This window comes from Vipera ursinii (genome assembly GCF_947247035.1).
Source record: "Vipera ursinii genome assembly, chromosome: 6".
NCBI lineage: Eukaryota > Metazoa > Chordata > Lepidosauria > Squamata > Viperidae > Vipera > Vipera ursinii.
Window position 1 is genome coordinate 14,170,405 of NC_139515.1, and position 24,588 is coordinate 14,194,992.

Here is a 24,588-nt window from a genome sequence, read left to right on the forward strand (position 1 = left end):
AAATAAATAAATAAATAAAAAATACATACATACATACATACATACACACACACACACACACATACTTAAAGTGACAATAAAGTTGCCAGGCTAGGCTAAGGCTTGGCGATTATTTAACCCTGCCTTCCCCGGCGCCCACCTGCTTAGCGGAGCGCAGCAAAATGAAACCCTCCGCCACCCCGCAACCGAACCCTGACAGCCACCGGGCTAAAGGCACGCCGCCGCCCCCCACCCCACTCCCCACAAGCACCCCCGGGGCCCCGGGACTCCCGCCCGGTTCCCGGCCCGAAGCTTTTGCCACTCAGCCGGAAAACAGGCGGAGCTGCGCGCGCCGAGCCCGCCCCCCTTAGCGCGCCGAGGATGCAGCCGAGGCTGGCGATTGAAGGAAGGGGAGAGCGGTGACGGCGGCGGCGGCTGCGCAGGGCTCTCGTCGCGGTCTGGGCTGGGGCGCCGAGGGGGGCCTGGCGGCCGGAGCACCTGCTGCTGCCAGCCCCGCCAAGGGGCTTGTGGGCTGGCCTGAGCTGAAAGCCCTAGCGAAGGCGGGCGGAAACCGGGGTCGGGCTTCCCGCGCAAGCCGGCCCAAGCTATACTACGGCGGCGGCGGCGGCGGCGAAGGAAGGCTGGGCAAGGCGCGCATCGGTGGAAAGGAAGCTGAGCGAGGGCATCGCCGGCTGGGCAGCGTGGATGAAAGTTTGGTCCGAATTCCGTGCAGGGTAAGGAACAAAGCGTCCCGCCGTCCCCGCCCTTGCTTCTCGCCCTCCTCCACCTCCTCCTGGTGGCCACGGAGAAGCGCGGGGAGCCCCTTCCCCGCAGAACGACCGGCCTCCCTTCCAGCTTCGCTCCCTTCGCCGTCGCTTGGGCCTCTGCCATCCCCGATGGAGAAAGGAGCCTCCGCTTCCCTCTGGCCCTGTCCGTCCCGTCCCGTCGCCGATCCCCTCGGCGTCCCCCCCCCTTTTTTTTTTGCTCAAGCCTCAAACCAGTCCTTCCTCTCTCTCTCTCCTTTTTTTTTTGGGGGGGGGGTTTCCCCGGGTTGGAAAGAGAGTCTTCCTTCGCCGGGACTTTGGAAAGCCACCCACCCGCTCAAGGAATGGCTGTAAGTCTCCCCCCGCCCCCACCCACCCACCCACCCATCCGGGACGTTTTTGACACTTTCCACCCTGGGCTTGTTCAGCTGCCACTTCGGATCCTTTGAAGTTTCTCAGGTTCTCCGGTGGGAGCCTCGTTCCTGTTTTAGCACAGGCTGCGGGGGTTTTCCCCTCCGCCCCCCCCATGGACAGGAAGACACCCTTCCCCCCCCCCCCAAAAAAAAATCCTGAAATGCTTTTGCCACCTGGAAGGAATCGAGGCAGAGCAGCAGCCAGTTCCAAGGATTCCTTGGGATAAAATGGTGTTTTATGGCTTTTCTCACTTCATTCCTTCACTTTGCTTTTGGCAAACAACTTTCTGTGCCTGAAACTAATTGCTCCTCCTCGCCGTTTCTTCTGCTTTCTCCAGCATCCTTTCCGTAGGTGAAGGAAATTGTTTCCTTGCTTTCCTGCCCTGGTTCGACCCGAACTTGTGATAATTTTAGGTAGGCCTCAGTGTAGTTTTCTTGGCAACAGTATGGAAATAGTTTGTCGTTTACCTGCTTGGTTTTCCAGTCTCGTTAACAGCCGAAGGATTTCCTGATGGTGACCTATCCCAAGGACTAAACATAATATCAAATCAGCCAAGGTCAGCCAGATGCTACTGATTGCTGTGACTTGTTTTCCCATAAGGTTTCAATATAAGATTCTTTTTGGAAGATGGGGCTAGATGTGTGGAAAAAAGTGAGCTTCTTTTAAATATTGTCTTTGGGACTGGTGAATCAAGAGAGCTCTTGAGAGGGTTGTTTACTTTTTGGAAAGTAAAGATATGTTTCATATGTTGTAGGATTGGTGGGGCTCTGACAGTTTGTTATTTAAACTTGGCTGCTGGGAGAAGCAAACTTTACCTTACTGGTTTTCTCCGTTGAAACATGTCTTCAGTTATAATTTGTAGTACAGGCAATCCTCAACCTACAACCATTTATTTAGCAACCATTTATTATTTAGCAACCCCAGACTGAGGGGTTTTAATTTAATTTAATTTAATTGGGTGTTAGTTTAACTTCAGGGACTGTAATTTAATTAATAGTTTTAATTGATTTTAATTTTGTACACTATGTATTTTAATTTTCCCTGTAAACCGCCCTGAGTCCTACGGGAATAGGGCGGTATATAAATTTAAATAATAATAAATAAATAAATAAATAAATTTGAAGTTACAACAGTACTGAAGAAAGGGACTTATGAATGTTTTTCATATTTACAGCTGTTGCAGCATCCCCATAGTCATATGATCAAAATTCAAACACTTGGCAACTGGCACGTATTTTTGAAGGTTGCAGTGTCTTGGAATCACCTTTTGTGACTTTCTAACAATCAAAGTCTAGGGGGGAAGATAGATTCACTTACCAGTGATGTTACTAACTTAACTGCAGTGATTCATTTAACAGCTCTGGCAAGGAAGGTCATGAAATGGGGCAAGAACTCATTTAACAACTGTCTTGCTTAGCAGTGGAAATTTTGGGCTCAATTGTGGTCATAAGTCAAGGATTACCTGTATTTGTTGCTTTCAAGCTTTTTAAGCCTGGTTTGGGGAAGACAGAATTGCCATGGCTGGCAGATGTGGCAGCAAAGTTTTGTTTATGCTGGTAGAGTTGTGCTGTGCTTCACATTCTCTCTTGGAGTATATATCAAGTGCCTTTCTCTAACAAAGTGGCTGCACCTTGAAAAGAGGCACCTGGGCTTTAAGCTATTGCATACAAGTCCTAGGGCAGGGGTCTTCAAACTTGGCCCTTTGATGACTTGTGGACTTCAACTCCCAGAATTCCTCAGCCAGGCTGAGTTCACAAGTCATAAAAGGGCCAGGTTTGTAGACCCCTGTCCTAGGATAATGTCCAAATGCTGTGAAGAACCTTTTGGAGATTCAATCTAAAGGACTGGCCTGACCTGTAAACAGTGGTGTGCAGTGTTTGGATCTGAAACAGGCAAAGTGTTGGCAACTCCTCAAAGAAGCCACACCTTTTTCTGGGCTGGCATAGATGTGTGTCTCTCTCTGTGTGTGTTTATTCAGAGATCTTATGGAATGCAATCACATGTCATTCGCTGTTGTCTCCTGAACTCCAACATATATTTTCCTAAGCCTAGAAGGACCTGTTTAAAGATACAGCAAAGGTACCCATGCTGCAACTGAAGCATTTTTTCTTGCTTCAGATTTGAACACTGCAGAGTGCTAGGGTCTACTTTTGAATTAGTAGACGTCTTACTTTTGCTTCAAAAACCAGTGACATGAAATTGGAAGATTGCAATTGTTTTCTTTTAGTCATGAGAGACAGTTCCTGAGAACTGGCTGTTAACAACAAAGTTGGAAACTTCTGCAATGTAAATAGAACAGCAGTCTCCGAACTATGATTCGCAGATGTCATGGACTTTATTTTCACCAGGGCAGGGCAAAAGAACAAACATTGCATGGACAAAAGTTGAAGTTCAAACCTCAGCATCTCAAGATAAGGAAAGATTACAGTGGGAAATCCTAAAAATCTGTTGCCCAGGTTAGCTGATGTCTCCAATACTTGGTTGATGGACCTATGGTCTGATTCAGTGGCTTGATTCAAACAGCATCCTAAATCATCATGTGGTTTCTTAATATGTTGGATTAACTTAGTCAGGTTTAGGGTAGTCCATAAACCATAGATAAATAAATCACAATGTTATTTTTCTGGAAGGCACCAGATTATGGGAGTTGGTGTAGTATTTAAATCTGTTTGTTCTTCTCCCATTGTCCCTTGAGAACAGAGTTTTTCTGGTTTTGGAAAACCTTTGCTGATCAGCTCAGATCTGAAGAGCAATGAGTGAGCTTACGTAGATCGATGTGGTATTGGTCCACCAAACATATTTTATTGTTGCTATAATGTTTTAGTCTCCTTGGAATCAAGGTGGAATAATAATGCAATAAATGCTTATTAATTCTCTATCTGACTTATTACCGTACTCTTTTTGAATGAATTTGTATGATTATAGACAAAACAATTCATTTATGTTGCTGGAGAGAATTTTATTTTAACTTTGTAGTAGCAATGGATGACATCATTTATAATGTCTTTCTTATACTAGTGTAATGGTGGGCTTAATGCACTTTAGAGATTAGCATAATATTCTTAACAGAATTCCATTAAGCTTTGGTGGTAATAATTTCCATAAAAACCACTGTCTGCAGCAAGTTCTTGTCGACACAGCGTCATCACCCCCCCCTTATCTACACTTTGCTTTTTAAAAAGCATTTAGAGAGCTGAGCAGGTTGTTTACAGTGTTTGTGGAAGGCCTATGAAATTGAAATTAGATTCTTTCATCATTCAGCTGTACAGATAAAATGAAATATTGTCATATCCTTTGTTCAGATAGTAAGAAGAAGTGAAGTTCCAGCTTGTTAAAAGAAGCAAATAAATTCTTTTGAGCTCAAGTTGGGTTTGCAGGTCCATTGAAAAGAATTTGTTTCACTTCACGTGTCTTATGCATCTCTTTTAACAGGGAAAGTTGAAAAATACCAAAGAAAAAACTTGGTGGAGATAGAATGGGAGGAGGGTGGGATATAAATGTACCAAAGAAATTGGGCCAAAGCTCCATGTCCAATGTTCTGTTCCCATAATGGCCACCAGTTAATTCTGGGAAGCCCGTATGTGGGCTTGAAGGTGAGAGGAACAGCTTTGTAGATTTATGTATTACACTGTAATGAAGTCAGTGTAACTGTAAATGAACTTTTTATTCTCCTTCTACCCTTTGTTATTTGGAAGGTCCCCCCTTGCATGCCGCTCAAAGATAAAAAAGGATTATTGCCATGTAAACATTATGTAGCTCTCAAGTACAGAAATCCTGGTGGATTTGCTCTCAAATTGTTAAGGACCATCCTGGCAAATATTTTCTTGAATTGTCAGGTGATTCTGTATTACCCTTAGAGATATGTTGATTCTGCAGATTGTGTAACCTCAACCTTCATTATTGTGTAGTAATACGCCGTAATAAGGGACGCGATGGCTCAGTGGGTTAGGACGCTGAGCTTGTCGATCAGAGGTTTGGCAGTTCGGCGGGTCGAATCCCGAGTGCCACGTAACGAGTGAGCGCCTGTTACTCGTCCCAGCTTCTGCCAACCTAGCAGTTCGAAAGCACGTAAAAATGCAAGTAGAAAAATAGGGACCACTACGGTGGGAAGGTAACAGCGTTCCGTGCGCCTTTGGCGTCTAGTCATGCCAGCCACATAATAAACCTTTATTGTCAAAGTACAACATATGTACATTGAGATTAGCTGAACCTCCCCCCGTGCTCTCTCCCCCCAACACCCAGTGACAACAAACCCTCCATCCTACCACACCATGTGAACCAACTACACCACACACCGGCCTTCCAAGTCAATTCTGCATAAGATTATGTCCCATTTAAAAGCCTAACAGCCCACGGATAAAAGCTATTTTTCAGCCTGTTGGTACGGCTGGCTATATTCCTATATATCCTACTGGATGGTAGGAGAGTAAAGAGATACCGTCCAGGGTGTGAGTCATCCCTGAGAATCTTCCTCACTCTTCCAAGGCAACGAGCCCTGGCGATGTCATCCAGTGGTGTCAGGGAATAGCCCACAATGTCTTGTGCTGTGCTCACTACCCTCTGTAATACTTTCCTGTCCGCGGCTGTCAGACCAGCATACCAAACCACAATACCATACGAGAGGACGCTCTCTATAGTAGACCGGTAAAAGAGGGTCATTAGCTGTTGTTCTACCCTGTTCTTCCGCAAGACCCTAAGAAAGTGAAGCCTCTGTTGGGCCTTTCTAGCCACCACGGAGATGTCCTCAGACAAGCGCTGGCTCTTCGGCTTTGAAACGGAGATGAGCACCTAGAGTCGGAAACGACTAGCACGCATACCTTTTATGCCGTAATAATATTGTGCATGTATCCCTACCCAATGTGAAGCATCTATGATTCCCATCCTGCATAGCTAATTGGGAGAGAATCTGGGAGGTTGATCAAGGGATAGTCTAAAACTCTGGCTGTGTATAAAAAGTGTAAAGAAACCTCGGTGAAGCTGGCCTGGAAGTCTGTGCTGCCTCCCACTTGTTTTGTTTATCTGATCTTGACTTTCACAGGCCTCATCATGTGAGATTTCTTGCTGCTTGTTAGCATTCCTTGATTTACTTTCTTTTGAGCTTTTGTTCTTGTTAGAAGTCAAGGGGAAATGGACACTTACATAAGAGATACCTGCAGTGAAAGGAGAGAAATTGCAACCTGATACAACCAAAGAGAGATTTGACTGTTGCAAGAATTAAGGGATGGGTGGGGGTGGGGAGAAGGATTGTTGAATTCTGTCTTTATTCATGCCTTTTGAGGTACTGCAGGTTTGTGACAGTTAAAGTCCAGATGTTTTTGTTTCAAAGGCAAGAGCGCAGTAGAGAGTAGAGAAGGTCAAGGGGAAAAAAAAAGGCCCAGGAGTTCTCCCCTTGTAAAAATCTTCATGAAGTCACCTTGTTATTATGTCAGTATTTTAGATTAGCATATCTATACCAAGGATCAAGAATAGTGAACTGAGAGAGAGAGAAATGAAGGAAGGCAGGTCAGTATGTGAACTGCATGCAGTAAGTTCCATGTCTGAGTCCCGGCATCACCAGTTGAAAAGGATCAAATAATGGGATCAAACTCTACCTAAAATTGGCTTAGGTGGCCTAACCTAAGATATGGTAACTTCTTCCATTCTCGAGAAGAGTTAATTAAAAGAATGACCCACCCTTGCTTTTCAAAGTGCAAAAAAGAGATGTGTCCATTTTGTTGCGAAAAGGGAGGTCAGACTGCTTTTCTGTCAGTTACATAAAACACTTCTCTTTTTTCCCCATGGTAAATTTAAACGGCTTTTGAATCTCTACATGCTATTACAGTGAAATGAATGCATTGGCAGCTGATAAAGAAGCAAGTCCTAGAACCACTTTACATCCCAGGCAATCACATAAGTTGTAGAAGCATTGTTTTGTACATCACCAAAACTCTTTCCGTTTGATTATGAATGGCAGCCTCACCGGAAATTGAGGCCAGCATGCAATCTTTTTTTTGTGTGTGCTGTGATTCTGCATGATTTGTGACTGGTCAATCCAGATGAATTTGGGCGGGTCATCTCTCAGGCCAGCCCATCTCACAGGATTGTTTTTGTGGGGTAAAATAGGTGGAGGAAGATATGTTAGTTCATCTTCTTTTATTTATAAAATAATAAAGATAGGATAAATAAATAAAATAAAAATATAGCTCAGCACCCAGACTCTCAATTGCTTTGTATCATCTGTAGCCCTTTCAGACATGGAGTAAAAACATAACTTTAATTTTGATGAGTTGCATTCAGTTTGATAGACTTTCTTTTTGTGTGACATGTGTTCGAGGTGATGCAGATTTTCTTCTTCTTTCAGGGGGTCTTTCGATTGAACTATTTGATTAAATCTCCTACCAATTCCTTCATGACATGTTGCCTCCTTGTATTCAGTAATAATAAGCAGCTTGTTCTCCTATGAGCTATTTGTAATTATGGGTAGACTTCTAAGTATGTAAATAAATTGCATTTCTACAACCAAATGCTTGACTTCTGTCCATTAAAAGGCACAAATCCATTTCATTGAGAAGCATAGTGTTTGAGGTCAAATTAGATGAAACAAAAGCTCCATCCATGTGTTTAGATCGATGGATTAGAGATAATCATCTAAAATTGTAGGGATTAAATAATGGAAATATGTGTATACGTATATTCCAAGCTTCAGACAGTGTTACATACTGCTGCTGTTGAAAATTGGGACACAAGGGTGATGAGGATTTTTAGGACTCTTGGCACTGTTAGCTCATTTTATAATTCTCAGCAAGTGGCAGACTTGTTCAGAGGAATAGTTTCATTTCTGCCAGCAAGGGTGCACAAATGCATTAGGCCATGCAGATAGCGTGCAGCTTTTAAATAAGAAGATGAGAAGGAAGAGGAAAAAGCAGTGGCAGAAGCTGTTATTCAGATGGTACTGCTGAAGTTTCCTTCCTGACACCCATGAACATATGGACAGTGTTTCTTAGAATGGGACAGAGGGCTTCAGGAGGCCTCGTAGACACTTTCGGGTCCACAAATCAAAATTATCTACATTGAACAATACAGTACAATATTACAATAATGTAGTAATAAGTGGACTACTAAAATCCCACCAAACGACTGTGAGAACCCATAGCAGCAGTGAATGCATCAGTTTTAATTTTGAATAAATATACAATAAATACAGCTCTTTGGGAGTTCTCCTCCATAATCTTTAAAAGTAGTAAGGTTCCTGAGAGAAAAAAAAGCTTAACACTGGTTTAAGATATGGCAACTCTTTTTTCCAGTTTAGTTCAAAATGCCATTATGGGCTTCCATCCTCACGAAACTGAATATTTCTTGTCTGATCCTAGGATGGATATATATGTAGGTGTGTGTTGGCTGGTGAATTCTGGGAGTTGAAGTGCACACATTTTAAAGATGCTGAGGCTGAGAAACAGTCATCATTACTATAATGTTTCTCAACTTTGGTGAGTTTAAGAATTCCCTAGCCACGTGTCTTAAAGTTGCCAGACCTGTGAAACACCACTCTAGGACATAATGTGACAGAGAGTTGGAGATACTATTAAAAGGGGCATTTTTAAAAAAGTTAAGAAGTCACTTAGTTTGGAGGAACATTCAAGTGCACACTTTTTAAAAAGGGGGGAATTATGCTATTCGTTTTTGTGATATGCTCATCTATAAATGACACAATGGATATGAATTTGAGTGCACTCCAGAGACAGTGGAGGATGTTGGAGTGTGTGGCATGCTATGGTCCATGGTGTCATAAAGAGTCAGCGACTGAATGATGACAACATCCATAAATGGTTGTACTCTAAAATTATACTTGAAGGTTATCTTCAGTGAACTGAAGAAATGATATTTTGCTCCCTGAAGGAGCCCTTAAGTTTAGCTTTCCCTCCCATTTGGAACTGGTTGTTTACCCTCTGTTATTGATTGTTGCTTAACAATGGACCTATCTGGATCAGATGTAATCTTCACAGTGGTAGATATCTTTTCAAGAATTGTATGTGATGTCAATGGCTACATTTGTGTAAATATATTGCTCCACGATCCTTTTCCTTTAACAAAGAAGGCTAAGAAATTGGTTTGTTGTGATCCTTCTTGTGTAACATAGCTTAAAGGCCTAGCCAGAACAATTCACATGATGTTTGCAAGGCAGCTAATATTTTAAGTAGGTAGATAGGAGATTGACTACAAAAATAGGAGTAGGAGCAGGAGCAGGAGCAGGAATAGAATAGAATAGAATAGAATAGAATAGAATAGAATAGAATACAATACAATACAATACAATACAATACAATACAATACAATACAATACAATACAATACAATACAATACAATACAATACAATACGGAAAAGTCTTCATCATGGTTCAGTCCAAGCCAGGAATAAACAACATGGTGACTGCTTTAGACAGAAGGTTGTAGTTATTGAAGAAGAGAGGCAGACAGAAAGATGGCTCTGGAAGAAAAAAGGGAGAGAGAGAGAGAGCACATGTAGGGAGTGGTTTTTTTATACCCTCTGGGACTCTTGAGGTTGTTTCCTGTTCCTGTTTGAGGCTTTGTATTTCCTGCGTCATGTATTTTGACGTGAGTCTGAGTGTGCTCCTTTGGCATCTGTGGGTTAATCCTATTATGTCCTGTCTTAGAGTATGGGTGGGGTATGTACATTTTAGGTGTCTTTGTCTTCTTAATCTCCTAGGTTCAACCTTCCTGAATGGATTATCACATCTGCATTTCTACAGAGCTGGTTTCTGCTTGGGGAAGGGAGACTTTGGGCTATTAAGAAAAACTGGGCATGCTTTTCTGCCTCTTTAAGATCCTTTGAGGAAATATATTTTTCTGCCCTTTTAATATTTCCTTCTCTGGGGGGGGGTATTTAACTTCCCACAGAATAGAATAGAATAGAATAGAATAGAATAGAATAGAATAGAATAGAATAGAATAGAATAGAATAACAGAGTTGAAAGAGACCTTGGAGATCTTCTAGTCCAGGGGTAGGCAACCTTGGCTCTTTGATGACTCGTGGACTTCAACTCCCAGAATTCCTGAGCCAGCATGACTCAGCTTAGAAACCTCTTCCTTTCTCCTCAGCATGGCTGGCTCAGGAATTCTGGGAGATGAAGTCCACGAGTCATCAAAGAGCCAAAGTTGCCTACCCCTGTTCTAGTCCAACCCCTTGCAGGAAATCCTATACTAAGGTATAACAGGTTGGTCAACAAACAAGAGTGCTATTTTAATTTTAATTTGATGGGTCAGATGTCAACTGTTGTTATACCTAGTTAAAAGGGAGGAGACTTGCACTGCTAGATTTGTTAGTAATTTACTTATCTTTTTTGTCTGTATGTTAGTATTTATTTTTAGTTTTATTAACAAATAAAATTTGAACCACGAATCTCAATTTGTAGAAACAGCTTTCAGTATAAAGCTAAGTAGTGAGGAACACAATGGAAAGAAAGAGGATAATCTTTTGGGCATGTTTCATTTGAGGATGAAGACTAGGGATTCAACTTTAGCCTGTTGGGGAAAAAAATATTGAGGGCTTCAACCAAAATACTTGTCCCCTCCTACTACATCTCCTATGGGTTGCTCTGGAAGGATTCTGGCTAGAGTAGGGGTCCCCAAACTTTTCAGCTCACTGACCCCTTTATAAAGTTTCAGATTCTTCATCAACCCTCAATTTATTATATGAAAATAATCTAATTAATACTTTAACTAATGAGGTGGAGGAGAAAGAGGAGGATAGAGAGACAATTCAAGCCTGCTCTTGCTGCTAGATGACCATCCAACTTTGGATATTATTAGCTACCTCAGCTTTTGAATCTAGGGACTAGCCTACACCTCTGCAGAGACCCCAAATGTTAATTGACCCTAATCAACTTTTTTTTTCATTTATCCACCATCTATTGACACACCCACCCTCCCAGCCATTTACTGACCTCCTTCAAACCCTCAAATATTTTTCAACCCTTTGGATACTTCCATTGACTCTTGGAGGTGGATATTGACCTTTTTAGGGAATTCTGGGCTAGAGGAATGGCATTAATGGCTTCATTTTGTTTGTTGCCTTGAGCTTTGATGCATATTAATGTAACTAATAAGTCTGTAAATAAATAAGTATAGTATGAAACAGGAGAAAGGACTGGTTTTTTTTTCTACCTGTGGGTGATTATGGAAAGTTGATTCAGAGTTAAGGGTTTTTTGTGACAGTAAAGATAAGTGTCTGACCCAATAGAGGAAAAATATATTCTAGATTAGGGTGTTCAGTTAATAATTCCAATGGTTTCCATAAAAGGCTTCCAGTGCCGCCTCTGACTATTTTTGCTGAAAATGGACAGTCCGGTTTTTCATCATTTTGAGTCTTAAAACTGAAGACCTCCCCCACTCCCCCCAATTACCACTGTGCATTTGACAGAGTTGTCACAGATCCTGCCCACACTGTAATTCTTGCCTCTCCCGATATTAAATTTGACCTTTGGCGGTCAAAAAAATTGCAGGCTTCTTTTCCTAAAAGGAGTCAGTTGTTCTTATTTTACAATTTATCTTTCCAAAGCAAAATGGTGTTAAGATACCCTGCTGTGTTGTTGTTCTTTTGTGTTGTTGTTCTTGGTGCTTTAATGTAGGAGCTGAGAAGAACTGTTGTTTTATCTGCTACAGCTCTTCCACAGGGCATGGTTTTTTTTCTTTTACCAAATGGTGGTTTTAACATCCCAATTGTTGGTCTTAGAACATCCAGTTATATTTTCCCATCTTTTGAGGTATAGGAAACCAGTGGCAAGAAACCAGAAGTGCTAAAATCTTTCCAAAAAAATGCTTTTAAGCTTAAATGGTCCCATTGTGACCAAAATAACAGAGCAGTGTAATTGTTTAGTTTCTGCTGCCATATCTCTTTCCTGTTTAACATTTTTTTCTTAATAGCCACAAAGCCTACATATATTGGGCAAAAGAAAAGATAAAGAGACACATAGAGTCTAGTCTTGTAAGCCCTTCCTTCTCACTTTTTGATTAGGCTGCTTTTAATTTCTCCATTTGATAATGTTGCAAAAAAAAAAATAGGTAGAAGCTTGTTTTAATACACAGCCTGCAAATAAGAACATTTGGATAAATTCTTCTGAAATAGTTTGCATTGCATCAATGATTAAATCCTCTTCCATTGTGCTTGGTCAGATTTCAGGCACGTAGAATCTGTTTTTTTTAAAAAATTAAAATCCAATGACTAGAAGCCCCAGGTAAAAGACCTATATGTACAGAAGAAAATTCTGATTCCTGGAATTGGGGTTCAAGAATCAGATGAAGCCACTGATTCACAAGCATGCATAGATACCAAAATGTTCTTAGGGTAATTTCCCTAATACTGTTTTGAATGTTTTGAAACAATGCTTATGATCTAAAGGTAAAACTAATAGACTTCTATTTCCTTCGGGGTTTTCCTGGGTTTTTTTTGCAAACCAAATGCAGACTTTTTTGTGTATTAAAATCAACCTTCTGCTCTTGATGGATTTGCATAAAGGCAAATTAAGTAGAAAATGGCTTGTCTGCAATTGATGTGGCAAAAGGGTTGCAGTGGCCCTCTTTCTAGCCTATTTATCATGTGTGTTCTCAGTGTTCTGGTGGTGCATAGAAGAAACTTGTGTGGGACACAGCCCACCTGCAGAAGTCCGTAGCTACAGAGAATAAGGCCAAAGCAACTATCTCCTGCTTAGAGAAATTAGCTTGTTGATTGTGGCCCTGTAACTGCAGTGGGCAGGAACCAGGCTACGCCATTGTTTTTTGGGAAGGAGGCAAGAGAGTGGCTTAGGACATGCAGTCCAGGGGTTGAGCAGTTGTTGGGATAGAGCATTACCAAATTACCTTTATTAGACAACACTTGCATTGTATTATATTGCTCTTGTGCAAGGAGCAATGTGGACTGAGTGAAGCAAAAACTTAATTGCACCAAACGACTCTACGGAGAATTGAGATTTCTTTTAAATAAGACAACCACCTCATTGTATTGCTTTCATTGCAATTTACTATAGGATAGCATTCAGTTCCTTTTGACTGAGACACTAGAGAGAGAAATGCAACTACAGGCTTCTCGCAAACTAATTTGTATTAGTATATTGCAGTTTTCTGGTATGATATTATTGCTGCATTTTCTGCTTTATAACAATAAAAGTGATTCTTGATAGTATTACTGCTTTTTTATTTTAAATATATCATAGCCAATAAACAAATTATATAATTTATGGAAACGTGTAGGTGTTGACATGATAGCAGTGTTCCAATATCTAAAGGGCTGTCACAAAAAAGAGGTGGGGGTCAGCCTATTTTCCAACGCACCGGAAGGCAGGACAAGAAGTAACGGATGGAAACTAATCAAAGAGAGAATCAACCTAGAACTAAGGAGAAATTTCTGACAGTTAGAACAATTAATTTAGTGGAGCGGTTTGCCTCCAGAAGTTGTGGGTGCTCCAACACTGGAGATTTCTAAGAAAAGATTGGACAAGAGCCTTGGTGGAGCAGCGGGCTAATGCCTCCTTAAGTAACACCAGCTGCCTGCAATTAGTGCAGGTTCGCATCCCACCAGGCTCAATGTTGACTCAGCCTTCCATCCTTCGGAGGTAGGTAAAATGAGGACCCAGATTGTTGGGGGCAATTAAGCTGACATTGTAATAATGCCGCTTGGGGTGTGTGTGAAAGCCCTAATAAGCAGGCATATACATAGAATGAAGGCTACTGCTAAGTTTGTAAAGCCGCCCTGAGTCTTCGGAGAAGGGCGGGATATAAATGGAATTTAAAAAAAAAACTATTTGTCTGAAATGTGATAGGGGTAAAGCCTGAGTAGGGAGTTGGAGTAAAAGAACTTCAAGGTCCCCTCCAACTCTGTTATCCTGATTTTCTTCTTTGGGGTAAGTGGTCATTTTGTTGATTTGTGGTGGGATCCAGATTCTTTGATGAAAAATCATAGAAAATCATAGTTGCATTCAACAAGCCCTGATTTTATCAAAAATGATAATACTTGTGCCTAGTCATCATGACCGGCATGACACAAACTTGGCCCCTTATGTGCTTTTATGTTACGTCATACTGTAAATACAAAAACAACTACTTTTTAATAATTTTTTGCATCATATTTGTTGTAAAAGTTTTGAAGGTGATTGAAAGGCTCCTTTGTTACGTGAAAACTGTTTGTTTGCGACCTATAACAAATAGTGCTATATGATTTTATAGCTAGTTTTATTCTGGTCACTTTCTTTGGTGTATAGGTTGACTAGCTAGCGTTGAAACTTGGCCAGTTAAATGTGACTTGAAGGATTTGCTGGTTCTGCTGGTTAGTGAACAAAACAGAATGACTGACTGACACCAGAGATGAACGTTTTACCCTTTTCACCAGCTTCTGCCAGTGTGGGTGGGGTAGGTCAGTGCCATCAGGGTGAGACAGTTCCTCAAGAAACCTGGACCCACACCATACAAGGCTTTAAAGGAGTTAACCAATACCTTGAACTGCACCTGAAAGCAAGCTGGCCACCAGTGCAGCTCTCAGAGCAGTGGTGTAACATGGGCTATTTTAAGAGCCCTAAGAACTTCCTGTACCACAGAACTGCCTGTCTGTGCCAGCTGTAGCTTCCAAATGGTCTTCAAGGGTAGCTCCATGTGAAACGCATTGCAGTAGCCCAAATACGTGATGGCCAGGGCTTGAATGACTGAGTGCATGGACTCCCGATCCAGGAAAGGCTGCAACTGGACCACAAGACAAACTTGTGCAAAAGCCCGCCTAGCTGCAACTGCCACCTACTCTTTGAGCAGGAGTCGTGAGGCCAGGAGAACCTCCAAGTTGCGGATTGGGTTTGTCTGGGTAGTGCCACCCCATCCAGAACTAAGATGTTAAAGTCCCAGATCCTAAAGCTCTCTTCACCCAAAGCCAATTAATTAATTGTTCTCATTGTCAGGAAAGTTCTCCTCAGGTCTAAGTTGGTTCTCCTTGATTAGTATCCATCCACTGTCAACGCTGCTAACATCGGATGTTCTTGCTTTGACAACATACAGGGAGTGCAGAATTATTAGGCAAATGAGTATTTTGACCACATCATCCTCTTTATGCATGTTGTCTTACTCCAAGCTGTATAGGCTCGAAAGCCTACTACCAATTAAGCATATTAGGTGATGTGCATCTCTGTAATGAGAAGGGGTGTGGTCTAATGACATCAACACCCTGTATCAGGTGTGCATAATTATTAGGCAACTTGCTTTCCTTTGGCAAAATGGGTCAAAAGAAGGACTTGACAGGCTCAGAAAAGTCAAAAATAGTGAGATATCTTGCAGAGGGATGCAGCACTCTTAAAATTGCAAAGCTTCTGAAGCATGATCATTGAACAATCAAGCGTTTCATTCAAAATAGTCAACAGGGTCGCAAGAAGCGTGTGGAGAAACCAAGGCGCAAAATAACTGCCCATGAACTGAGAAAAGTCAAGCGTGCAGCTGCCAAGATGCCACTTGCCACCAGTTTGGCCATATTTCAGAGCTGCAACATCACTGGAGTGCCCAAAAGCACAAGGTGTGCAATACTCAGAGACATGGCCAAGGTAAGAAAGGCTGAAAGACGACCACCACTGAACAAGACACACAAGCTGAAACGTCAAGACTGGGCCAAGAAATATCTCAAGACTGATTTTTCTAAGGTTTTATGGACTGATGAAATGAGAGTGAGTCTTGATGGGCCAGATGGATGGGCCCGTGGCTGGATTGGTAAAGGGCAGAGAGCTCCAGTCCGACTCAGACGCCAGCAAGGTGGAGGTGGAGTACTGGTTTGGGCTGGTATCATCAAAGATGAGCTTGTGGGGCCTTTTCGGGTTGAGGATGGAGTCAAGCTCAACTCCCAGTCCTACTGCCAGTTTCTGGAAGACACCTTCTTCAAGCAGTGGTACAGGAAGAAGTCTGCATCCTTCAAGAAAAACATGATTTTCATGCAGGACAATGCTCCATCACACGCGTCCAAGTACTCCACAGCGTGGCTGGCAAGAAAGGGTATAAAAGAAGGAAATCTAATGACATGGCCTCCTTGTTCACCTGATCTGAACCCCATTGAGAACCTGTGGTCCATCATCAAATGTGAGATTTACAAGGAGGGAAAACAGTACACCTCTCTGAACAGTGTCTGGGAGGCTGTGGTTGCTGCTGCACGCAATGTTGATGGTGAACAGATCAAAACACTGACAGAATCCATGGATGGCAGGCTTTTGAGTGTCCTTGCAAAGAAAGGTGGCTATATTGGTCACTGATTTGTTTTTGTTATGTTTTTGAATGTCAGAAATGTATATTTGTGAATGTTGAGATGTTATATTGGTTTCACTGGTAAAAATAAATAATTGAAATGGGTATATATTTGTTTTTTGTTAAGTTGCCTAATAATTATGCACAGTAATAGTCACCTGCACACACAGATATCCCCCTAAAATAGCTATAACTAAAAACAAACTAAAAACTACTTCCAAAAATATTCAGCTTTGATATTAATGAGTTTTTTGGGTTCATTGAGAACATGGTTGTTGTTCAATAATAAAATTAATCCTCAAAAATACAACTTGCCTAATAATTCTGCACTCCCTGTATGGAGATGCAGCCATTTTCCTTCTTATGTTTTACTCTTAGAATTAGCGTTGGAATTAGATGATACTGGGGGGAGGAGGAGGAACGTCTATGGGAGTTAGTTAGACATAACAATATTGTAACAGTGGGAGAAGCAAGGTTTTTTGGAATAAGAGATGATAAGCAATGGCGGGTTGGAGAACAGGAGGGAAAGCCTGCATTTCAAACTAATTGGAGAATGTGATTTATGACTGTTAATTAGAGGAGGGAATTGTTCTTGATACTATGTGCTCAGGGGAGGGAAATTCAGATTTTGGCTTTGCTATGTACGTGGCGATGCGATGCTGCTCGAATAAAGATTAAGGTAAACAATGCCTCGAAGTTCTTTGAAGAGTTTCATTTGTCGGAACCATGACAGATATAGTCTCTTTCATGTATATATTATATGTCCATTTCTATATTCTCGGTGACAACCTTGTCTAAACATTCATTGTAGCAGTGTGAACCAAATGCATGTCACCACATTGATCAACTGTCATAAATTATCGTTTATGAAAAAAATAATGTCATTTCTCTCAATAAAATTGCTGCCTTGATACTCTTTCAGTCTCTTGCTGAGTTTCATGTTTCAACTCTGGACTGAAGACTGCTGTTTACCCTTTTTTTCATCTACATACCGAACTTTCTGATTTCTTCCTTTTGCACTTTTCTTTCCTAGGCTTGCTCTATAGCAGATGTTTCATCTCCGTGTTCTGAGTCACCCTTCTTTCACCCACACTATGTTTCATGTCAACCTTTCCCAAGCTTAGCACTGTCAAGTTGCCTGTTTAGAAATCTATCTCTAATGTAATTGGGAGATGGGGGTGAAGACATGGCTTGCAAGATTGATGTCAGCCTTCCCAGGTCAACCAGGTCAACAGGAAACACTGCCTGATGAGCTAACTGTCCTTTATTGTAAGTCTACATTTACAGAATCTTGCAGGTCTGATAGTGCAAATCTCCCAGTATCACTTTTACAGTCTTGAGAGGTTAGGAAGTTCTTTTCTGAATCTCTTTCTCTGCCCATTATGCATCTGTGTGGGCTATGCCCTCTCTTACCTGATTCTTGCCTAGTGGGCATCTCTTCCTCCATCTCCCAAGGTCATTCCATTTCAACATCACACCTGTCTGTAGTGCGATGCTATTTTGATAAATTAGTAGGGGTTTGGCTCACAGTTTTTCCCAGTTTCTTGCTGAAGGGGAGTAATAAATTATAACAAAATAATTATAGTAAGTTATACAAATATAATACACAGGGGTGTGCCCACATGTACATACACAGGGTGCTCTTACAAGAATTTGCTTAATATTTTCAAGCAAGAAAGGCCTTATGTTTTCAATTACCGGTATGTAAAACAACATTATGCACTAAAGCATTTTTTTATACCAATGGCACTTTTGCTATCTAGAAAGTCTTTGGTAATTCACTTTTTAAGAACAAATTCACCATTTTGTGTAGATTTCTAAGACCATGCTAAAAGTTAACTCCAATATATGTTTAATTTAAATTAAGAAGGTAATATTGCAACATTCATGGATTGGGAGATTTGCTCAGTTGCTCATGCCCCAATACCTCTGGACTATTGCAATTCACTCAGCATGGGCCTGCCCTTGAAGTAAATTCAGAAGCTTCAATTGGTGCAGAATGTGGCTATACAGATAGTAAAGGGTATTGGGTATTTAACACATGTAACACCATACTCTCTGGAGCCAGTATGTTTCCAGATAAAATTCGAAGCGGTTATTAACTTTGAAGCCTTTTATGCTTGAGGCTGGGTTAGCTAAGGGATTTTCTTCTCCCGGTTGTTTCTACTCATCCAATTTGTTCAGGCAGGTTGGACATGTTACAGGCCCATCAGCCAAGGAATGTTGGCTGGTGGAAATCAGGAGATGTACCTCCTGAGTCGTAGTCCTCGCCCTCTGAAATATTCTCCCTTCAGATATGAGGATAACCCCAACCCTTTTGGCTTTTCACAAGGCTTGAAGACTTGGTTGTATGCCAATGCCTGGGCCCCACTTCCTAGCTCTATTAATATTTATAGTATCATTTTTACTTTGTGCCGATATATTTATTTTGTACTGTTTAAATTGCTTAGATTGTTTTTATATTTTACGATTAATGCTGCCTAGAGTCAGTTGTTGAGATGGGTGGTTAAAGAAATAAATAAAAAAAATAACACATCGCAGAGGTTCAAACTGAGTTAAGAATTAATCTTATCAGCCCCTGGCTTATCTAGTGTGAACCTGAAAGGCTAAACAGCATCAGGATGGGTTAGTACTTGAATGGGAGACCTGATAGAGTAGATTGGAAAATAAAACAAATTTTTTTGGAAGAAGGCAATAACAAACCAATTTCTATAGGCAGGACTGTGTCAGTCACAATGATCAACCCAGCTCAGTTTTGCTCTTTGCATCATTGTCAGAATCCATTTATATCATATTCATAAATGGAATGTTTCAAACATTATCCCATGGATTCTGCCATCTCCCGAAGAGAAGAGAATAGATGTGTATTGAACTGGTATTAGGCATTTCAAAGGAAAGGAGAAGCCTTTTGAACTGGGGAAACAAAAGGGGCAGCGAGCATCTGGCTTTTGTCACGGAAGACAGCAATAAACATGAAGGGTCCTAAGTTCCTTTTTCCCACGAGATGGATGATACGAGAGAAAGGATGGGGGACTGACCAAATGGGGTTAAGGGGGGTTAAACCGGGAACTCTTTATAAGGGTTTACTTCGTGGGATAATATTAAGTCCTGTCTCGTTTCCTACAACCAAGCATGTCATAGTAAATATTCTTTTTGGAATAGATTTGACTCCAAGAATTTTGTCTTCCTAAGACGTTTGGGGTGGGTCCTGACAATCATACCCTTGGGACCTATTTTCCAAGTACAAAGATCCTTCCTTCCTCCCTCCCTCCCTCCCTCCCTCCCTCCCTCCCTCCCTCCCTGCCTGCCTGCCTGCTTGCTTGCTTGCTTCAGTTAACCTTGTCTTGCAGTTGTGCTAGCATTGGGTTTTTAATATTCGCTCTTTTTTTCATCTGAACTTTTCCCTCACTGTTGCCTTAGCTCATAAAAGAAGTATATGGACACGTAATACATCTCCTACCCTTGAAGTAATTAAGCAAATTTATGGACACTGATCTATAGCATAGTAGGCACAATCCATCCGCTTCCCTAGACAGCTTTTAACAAGGAAACAGATGTTGGGATCATTAACCACTAAAATTAGTTTAATCAGGATTTAAACATCAGGTAACACAGCATTGAATTCAGTGTTATTTACATCTGAGTAGACATACTTAGAAGTGCCACATGCATCATCTTTGGTTTTTGATTGCTGAAAAGTTTATTCATGATAACTTTATGTGCCTTTACTAAAGTCATCCTTTTATAATTGGATGGTGGTATTTATGAATTTCTCTTTGAGAGTGAGGATGGTTGATAAATGCTGAGGGTGACCCTGTTTTAAGGCAGGTAGTCAATTGATTTTAGTTAGTAGCTATAAATCCAATTCATACCAATATTATTTATGTACTTATTTTACTCTGGTCATTTTGAGAGCATTGTTTTGACAGGCATGCATGCACAATTATAGTATACGCCTAGATATTCAAATGTCTTATATGTATTTGTGGAAAGAGAGGAATTCCCCCCCCCCAATCTGCCTATCCTGGTTTGCTTGGGAGTCAAAGATCTTGGTATTCATGATTTTGTGAAAAGCACATTTGAACATTGCTTTGACCTAGATCAGGCATGTAAAACTGCTGGCCCGTGGGCTGGATGCATCACGCCAAAACCTCACCCACCCCCATTGCTGGCCATGGGGAAAATGTCGTGATATGTCGCGCAATGTCACGTGACGTCACGAGTTTGACATGCCTAACCTAGATGAAACAGAAACAATTTTTGGTAATAGCTATGCCAATTAAATGACATTTGCATGAGTTGCTAGCATCCTGCTCATGGTATTGCAAGGCCAGGATGGAAAGAGGCTCTTTAATCTGACCCATTATTGCTGTTTTGATGTTTTTAAATTTAGAACCTGTGTGTTATCTTGCATGACCCTCACCTTTAAAAGTAAAGATGGAAAGTAAATAGTAAAAGTTACTGCTTCTGATGTGATGGTAGAGCCTGAATGTAAATGGAAGACAGCATTTGTTCTAAATAAGAGTTTGCTATTGGCTGGGAACAGGATGCTGGATCAGGCAAATCTTTGTCTTGACTCTTGATATTAGATTTAGGACAGTGATGGCGAACCTTTTAGAGACCGAGTGCCCAAACTGCAATCCAAAACCCACTTATGTATCATCGGGTGCTGGGTGGGCGTGGCCCTTTGGGTGGGCTTGGCTGCAGTGGTAAGGGCAGACTGGGTGGGACTAAAAAGTTCAATCAATCAATTCCAACTTTGCAAGATCTTTTTTTTCCCTGCAAGAAGTTGAAATTGATTGATTCTTTCTTTTTTTTTCTTGCACACAGTGGCTGAGGCCTAAAGCGAAAAGGTTTTATAAAACCCAGCTGAAGGCCTAGGACTGGGGCAATGGCGCGCGTGCCCACAGAGAGGGCTCTGCGTGCCACCTTTGGCACCCGTGCCATAGGTTCGCCACCACGGATTTAGGAGTTCCTCTAGTCTACAAGAAAGGTTTCCCAGAGTGCTGTTTTGGGCTAATCTGTAGCTCTCTTGTCTCCTAAACCCTCTGGTAGGTAGCCTTCTCCTCACAGATTTTCCACAAAAAAGCATGCAGATGGTTTTAATGTGGCAGGAAAAGTGGTATGCGTGATTTACACAAACTCACTATTCTTTTCTTTTGAAAGAATCACTGCCACCATGATACCCTCTAGATTTATTAGACATGTGGCTCCACTGGGGATGCTGAGAATGATAGGACAGCATATTCTAAGGCCACCAGGCCTGTGCCAAGTTTTCAGATGCATTTCTTTGTGGACTTAGGGTATTTTAATATGCCACTGCTGTTTGTTTTTTAAGTGAGTCTGGCATGCCTTGTGCTTTGTCTAAATCATATGCCCAAACAACTTATCTGGGTATTTCTAAGTGTTGGCATTCTTTTGGGTTGCACAGCAGTGGCAAAGTGAGATACTGGCATGTGATTCTGTGACTCCAATACAAGTCTGTGCTTCCTATGATTAATATAGCTGAGCATGCTGTTATCTGTAAAAGGTAAATGATTTTCTTTGGCTTGACTAAGCGAACATAATAGCTGTGGGAATGACTGCTGAAATCCAAGAGCCAACTAACTAGTGATAGTGCCCTTCTAATTCTGATAAAGCATAGACTTCTAGAGGCCCAGCTCTTATCTTGTGGGGAAGGACAAATAGAATTTGTTAGTCTTCAGCATTCCTCTTAATTCATGGATTATGAATTCTGTGAATTCTTAAGAGTCCAGCACATGCATGAGAGCTCAGAAAAAAATCTTAAAAAGCTGAAACATTTGTTTTAGTGCTGAGATTTCAACGTAGCTGAATCAAATTGTTGCATATGTAAGGATTTGTCTCATGTTTTGAAATTTGGGAAGGGAGCAATTTAAGGATAACAACAGCAGACACTGACTACTCAGTGCCTAAAGCAGAGGACCAGTTTGGTCTAATGCAGACATGTCAAACACAAGGCCCGGGGGCCAGATCCGGCCCGCGAAGTGGTTTCATGCGGCCCGCGAAGCCATCCTGGAAACAGTGAGGGAACGGCCCCCACTGCCTTGGCCCTGGCCCAGAGACCCTCAGATCTGCCCCACTCCTGCCCAGGCCCCCATAGGCACCCTTGATGCGAATGATGTAGAGCTGGCCATGCCCACCCAGTAGGCCATACGCGCTCTAGCCATGCCCACCCAGTAGGCCACGCCCACCTAGGCCATACCCACCCGGCCCCCTGAGGGCAACCGCAATGCTGATGTGGCCCTCAATGAAATTGAGTTTGACACCCCTGGTCTAATGGTTAAGGTGTTGGTCTAGAAACCAAGAGATTTGTGAGTTCTAGTCCTGCTTTAGGCATGAAAACTGGCTGGGCTGGTCACTACTCTCCCAACCCATCACATTATTATTATTATTTATTATTTATTAAATTTTTATACATAAAGCTTGGTTGATCAATTCCTTTCACAACCAATGAATCAACATTCAACTGATTAAAAAAAAGTGGACTATGCACTTGGGGGGGGGGAATGTTAGGAAAAAAAGAAATTGATGCCTAAAGTATGAAGATTCTGAATTTTCATTGGGAAGATACTCATGACTTTCTGAAATGAGGAGTTTTGTGTAAGCTCGTGTAAATATTTTTGACATTGATAGTAATTGAGACAGTTTAATTCAATAAATATTGATGTCAAGAGGTTCATGCTGTCTGTTCTTTTTTAGGAAGACTTCAGAAAGGGATCATACTGCTATTGCATAACAAGTATGTTTGCAATAACAAGAAAGGGAACTATCATCTTAAGGAAGAGCAAATATTCTTGTCCCAGCAAAGACCTTGAATTTGTTGCTTGAACAACTCTACAATGTAGATTAACGATGCTGAGCCTAAATACTTTTGTAGCTTCCTATGAATCGTTGATATAATTGGGATGTTTACTAATAATATGCATATGAAAACCAAAATAGACTCTTTGTAGGTAGCTGGTGGGAAGACATAATTTTTTTTTAAAAAAAAATTGAAATGCCATGGTTTTTGTTTTTCTCCTTGTGCTGACAAATACTGTAGAAGCTGCTCCAGAAAGAGCTTTCTTTTAATTAATGTTATTCCTTTGCATTAAAAAACAGAAATAAAAGCATCTTCATAGACGCTCAAATAGGCTTTTTTTTTTGCAAGTCTGCTGGAATGGCACTGTTAATCTTTATTCTGTTGTTTTTATAAGGCATTTCACCAGGTTTTCTTAATATTAGAAAGAGGAATGTTCATTTCTTTACATGGGCCTAGGTTCGAAAAATATTTAACAATGTCTATATGAGCTTGAGGAGTAGAATTGTTGAAGTCCTCCATATTTACTATATTGATCCAAGATGACAGTTTTACAAAGGAGTAATTATTACGGAAAATATCAATACAGCTAATAAGAGGTGACCAAATTTGATTAAATTTATTCTTCATTGTAAGTTTATTTCTATTTTGGTTGTGTTAAATTTTTTTTGATGCAATTTGTCACATGTATAATACCATCACAGTAATAAAATATGTGCTCCAGTGTTTCAATGAATCTAACAGCCCATACTAACAAAGAATCAGTTTCTAAATTGTTGCATCAGTTCATGTGCATTATTAAGGGATATGAACTATGAAATGATACTGGATTTATTATAAAATTTTAGTAGAAAATTTTCCCAAGAAAATTTTTCCCAAGTTTCAAGAAACTTTTCAATCAAAGAAACAATAAATATGTAGCAATTTCTTTATCATTATTAAAGAAATAGCAAAGCAATTTAAGTTAAAATATGGACAAGAAGAAGGATGTTTTAGCGTTTTAGGCAATGTTTCAGTCAATCATTTATTATGGTCACAGACTAGAATTAAAAAATTAAAACATTAAAATAGTACAGAAAAAGAGGCAATAAAGTTAGTGGTGAGGTCATTGATGGACCCCAATGTCTTTTGGAATTATTTTGTACCAGAGATAAATTTTCTGTCTCCTTCCTCTTTTTGCCTTCTCCCTTTTACCTTTCTTAAAAGTAAATTTTATTGTTGTACTGTCTGGTTCAGACATGTCAAACACAAGGCCCGGGGGCCGGATCCGGCCCGCGAAGTGGTTTCATGTGGCCTGTGAAGCAATCCTGGAAACAGTGAGGGAACGGCCCCCGCTGCCTTGGCCCTGGCCCAGAG

General features: G+C 41.1%; 1 protein-coding gene across 1 annotated transcript in view; it reads left to right on the plus strand.

Moving 5' to 3' along the window:
* The first annotated feature begins 313 nt into the window (after positions 1-313).
* The window catches only part of GRAMD4 (GRAM domain containing 4), a 93,093-nt gene continuing 68,818 nt past the window's right edge, over positions 314-24,588 (plus strand). Inside the window, exon 1 of the mRNA XM_083365739.1 lies at positions 314-713. Within this exon, the coding sequence (XP_083221865.1) occupies positions 685-713 (29 nt within the window). The 5' untranslated portion in view covers positions 314-684. The remainder of the gene's footprint in view (positions 714-24,588) is intronic.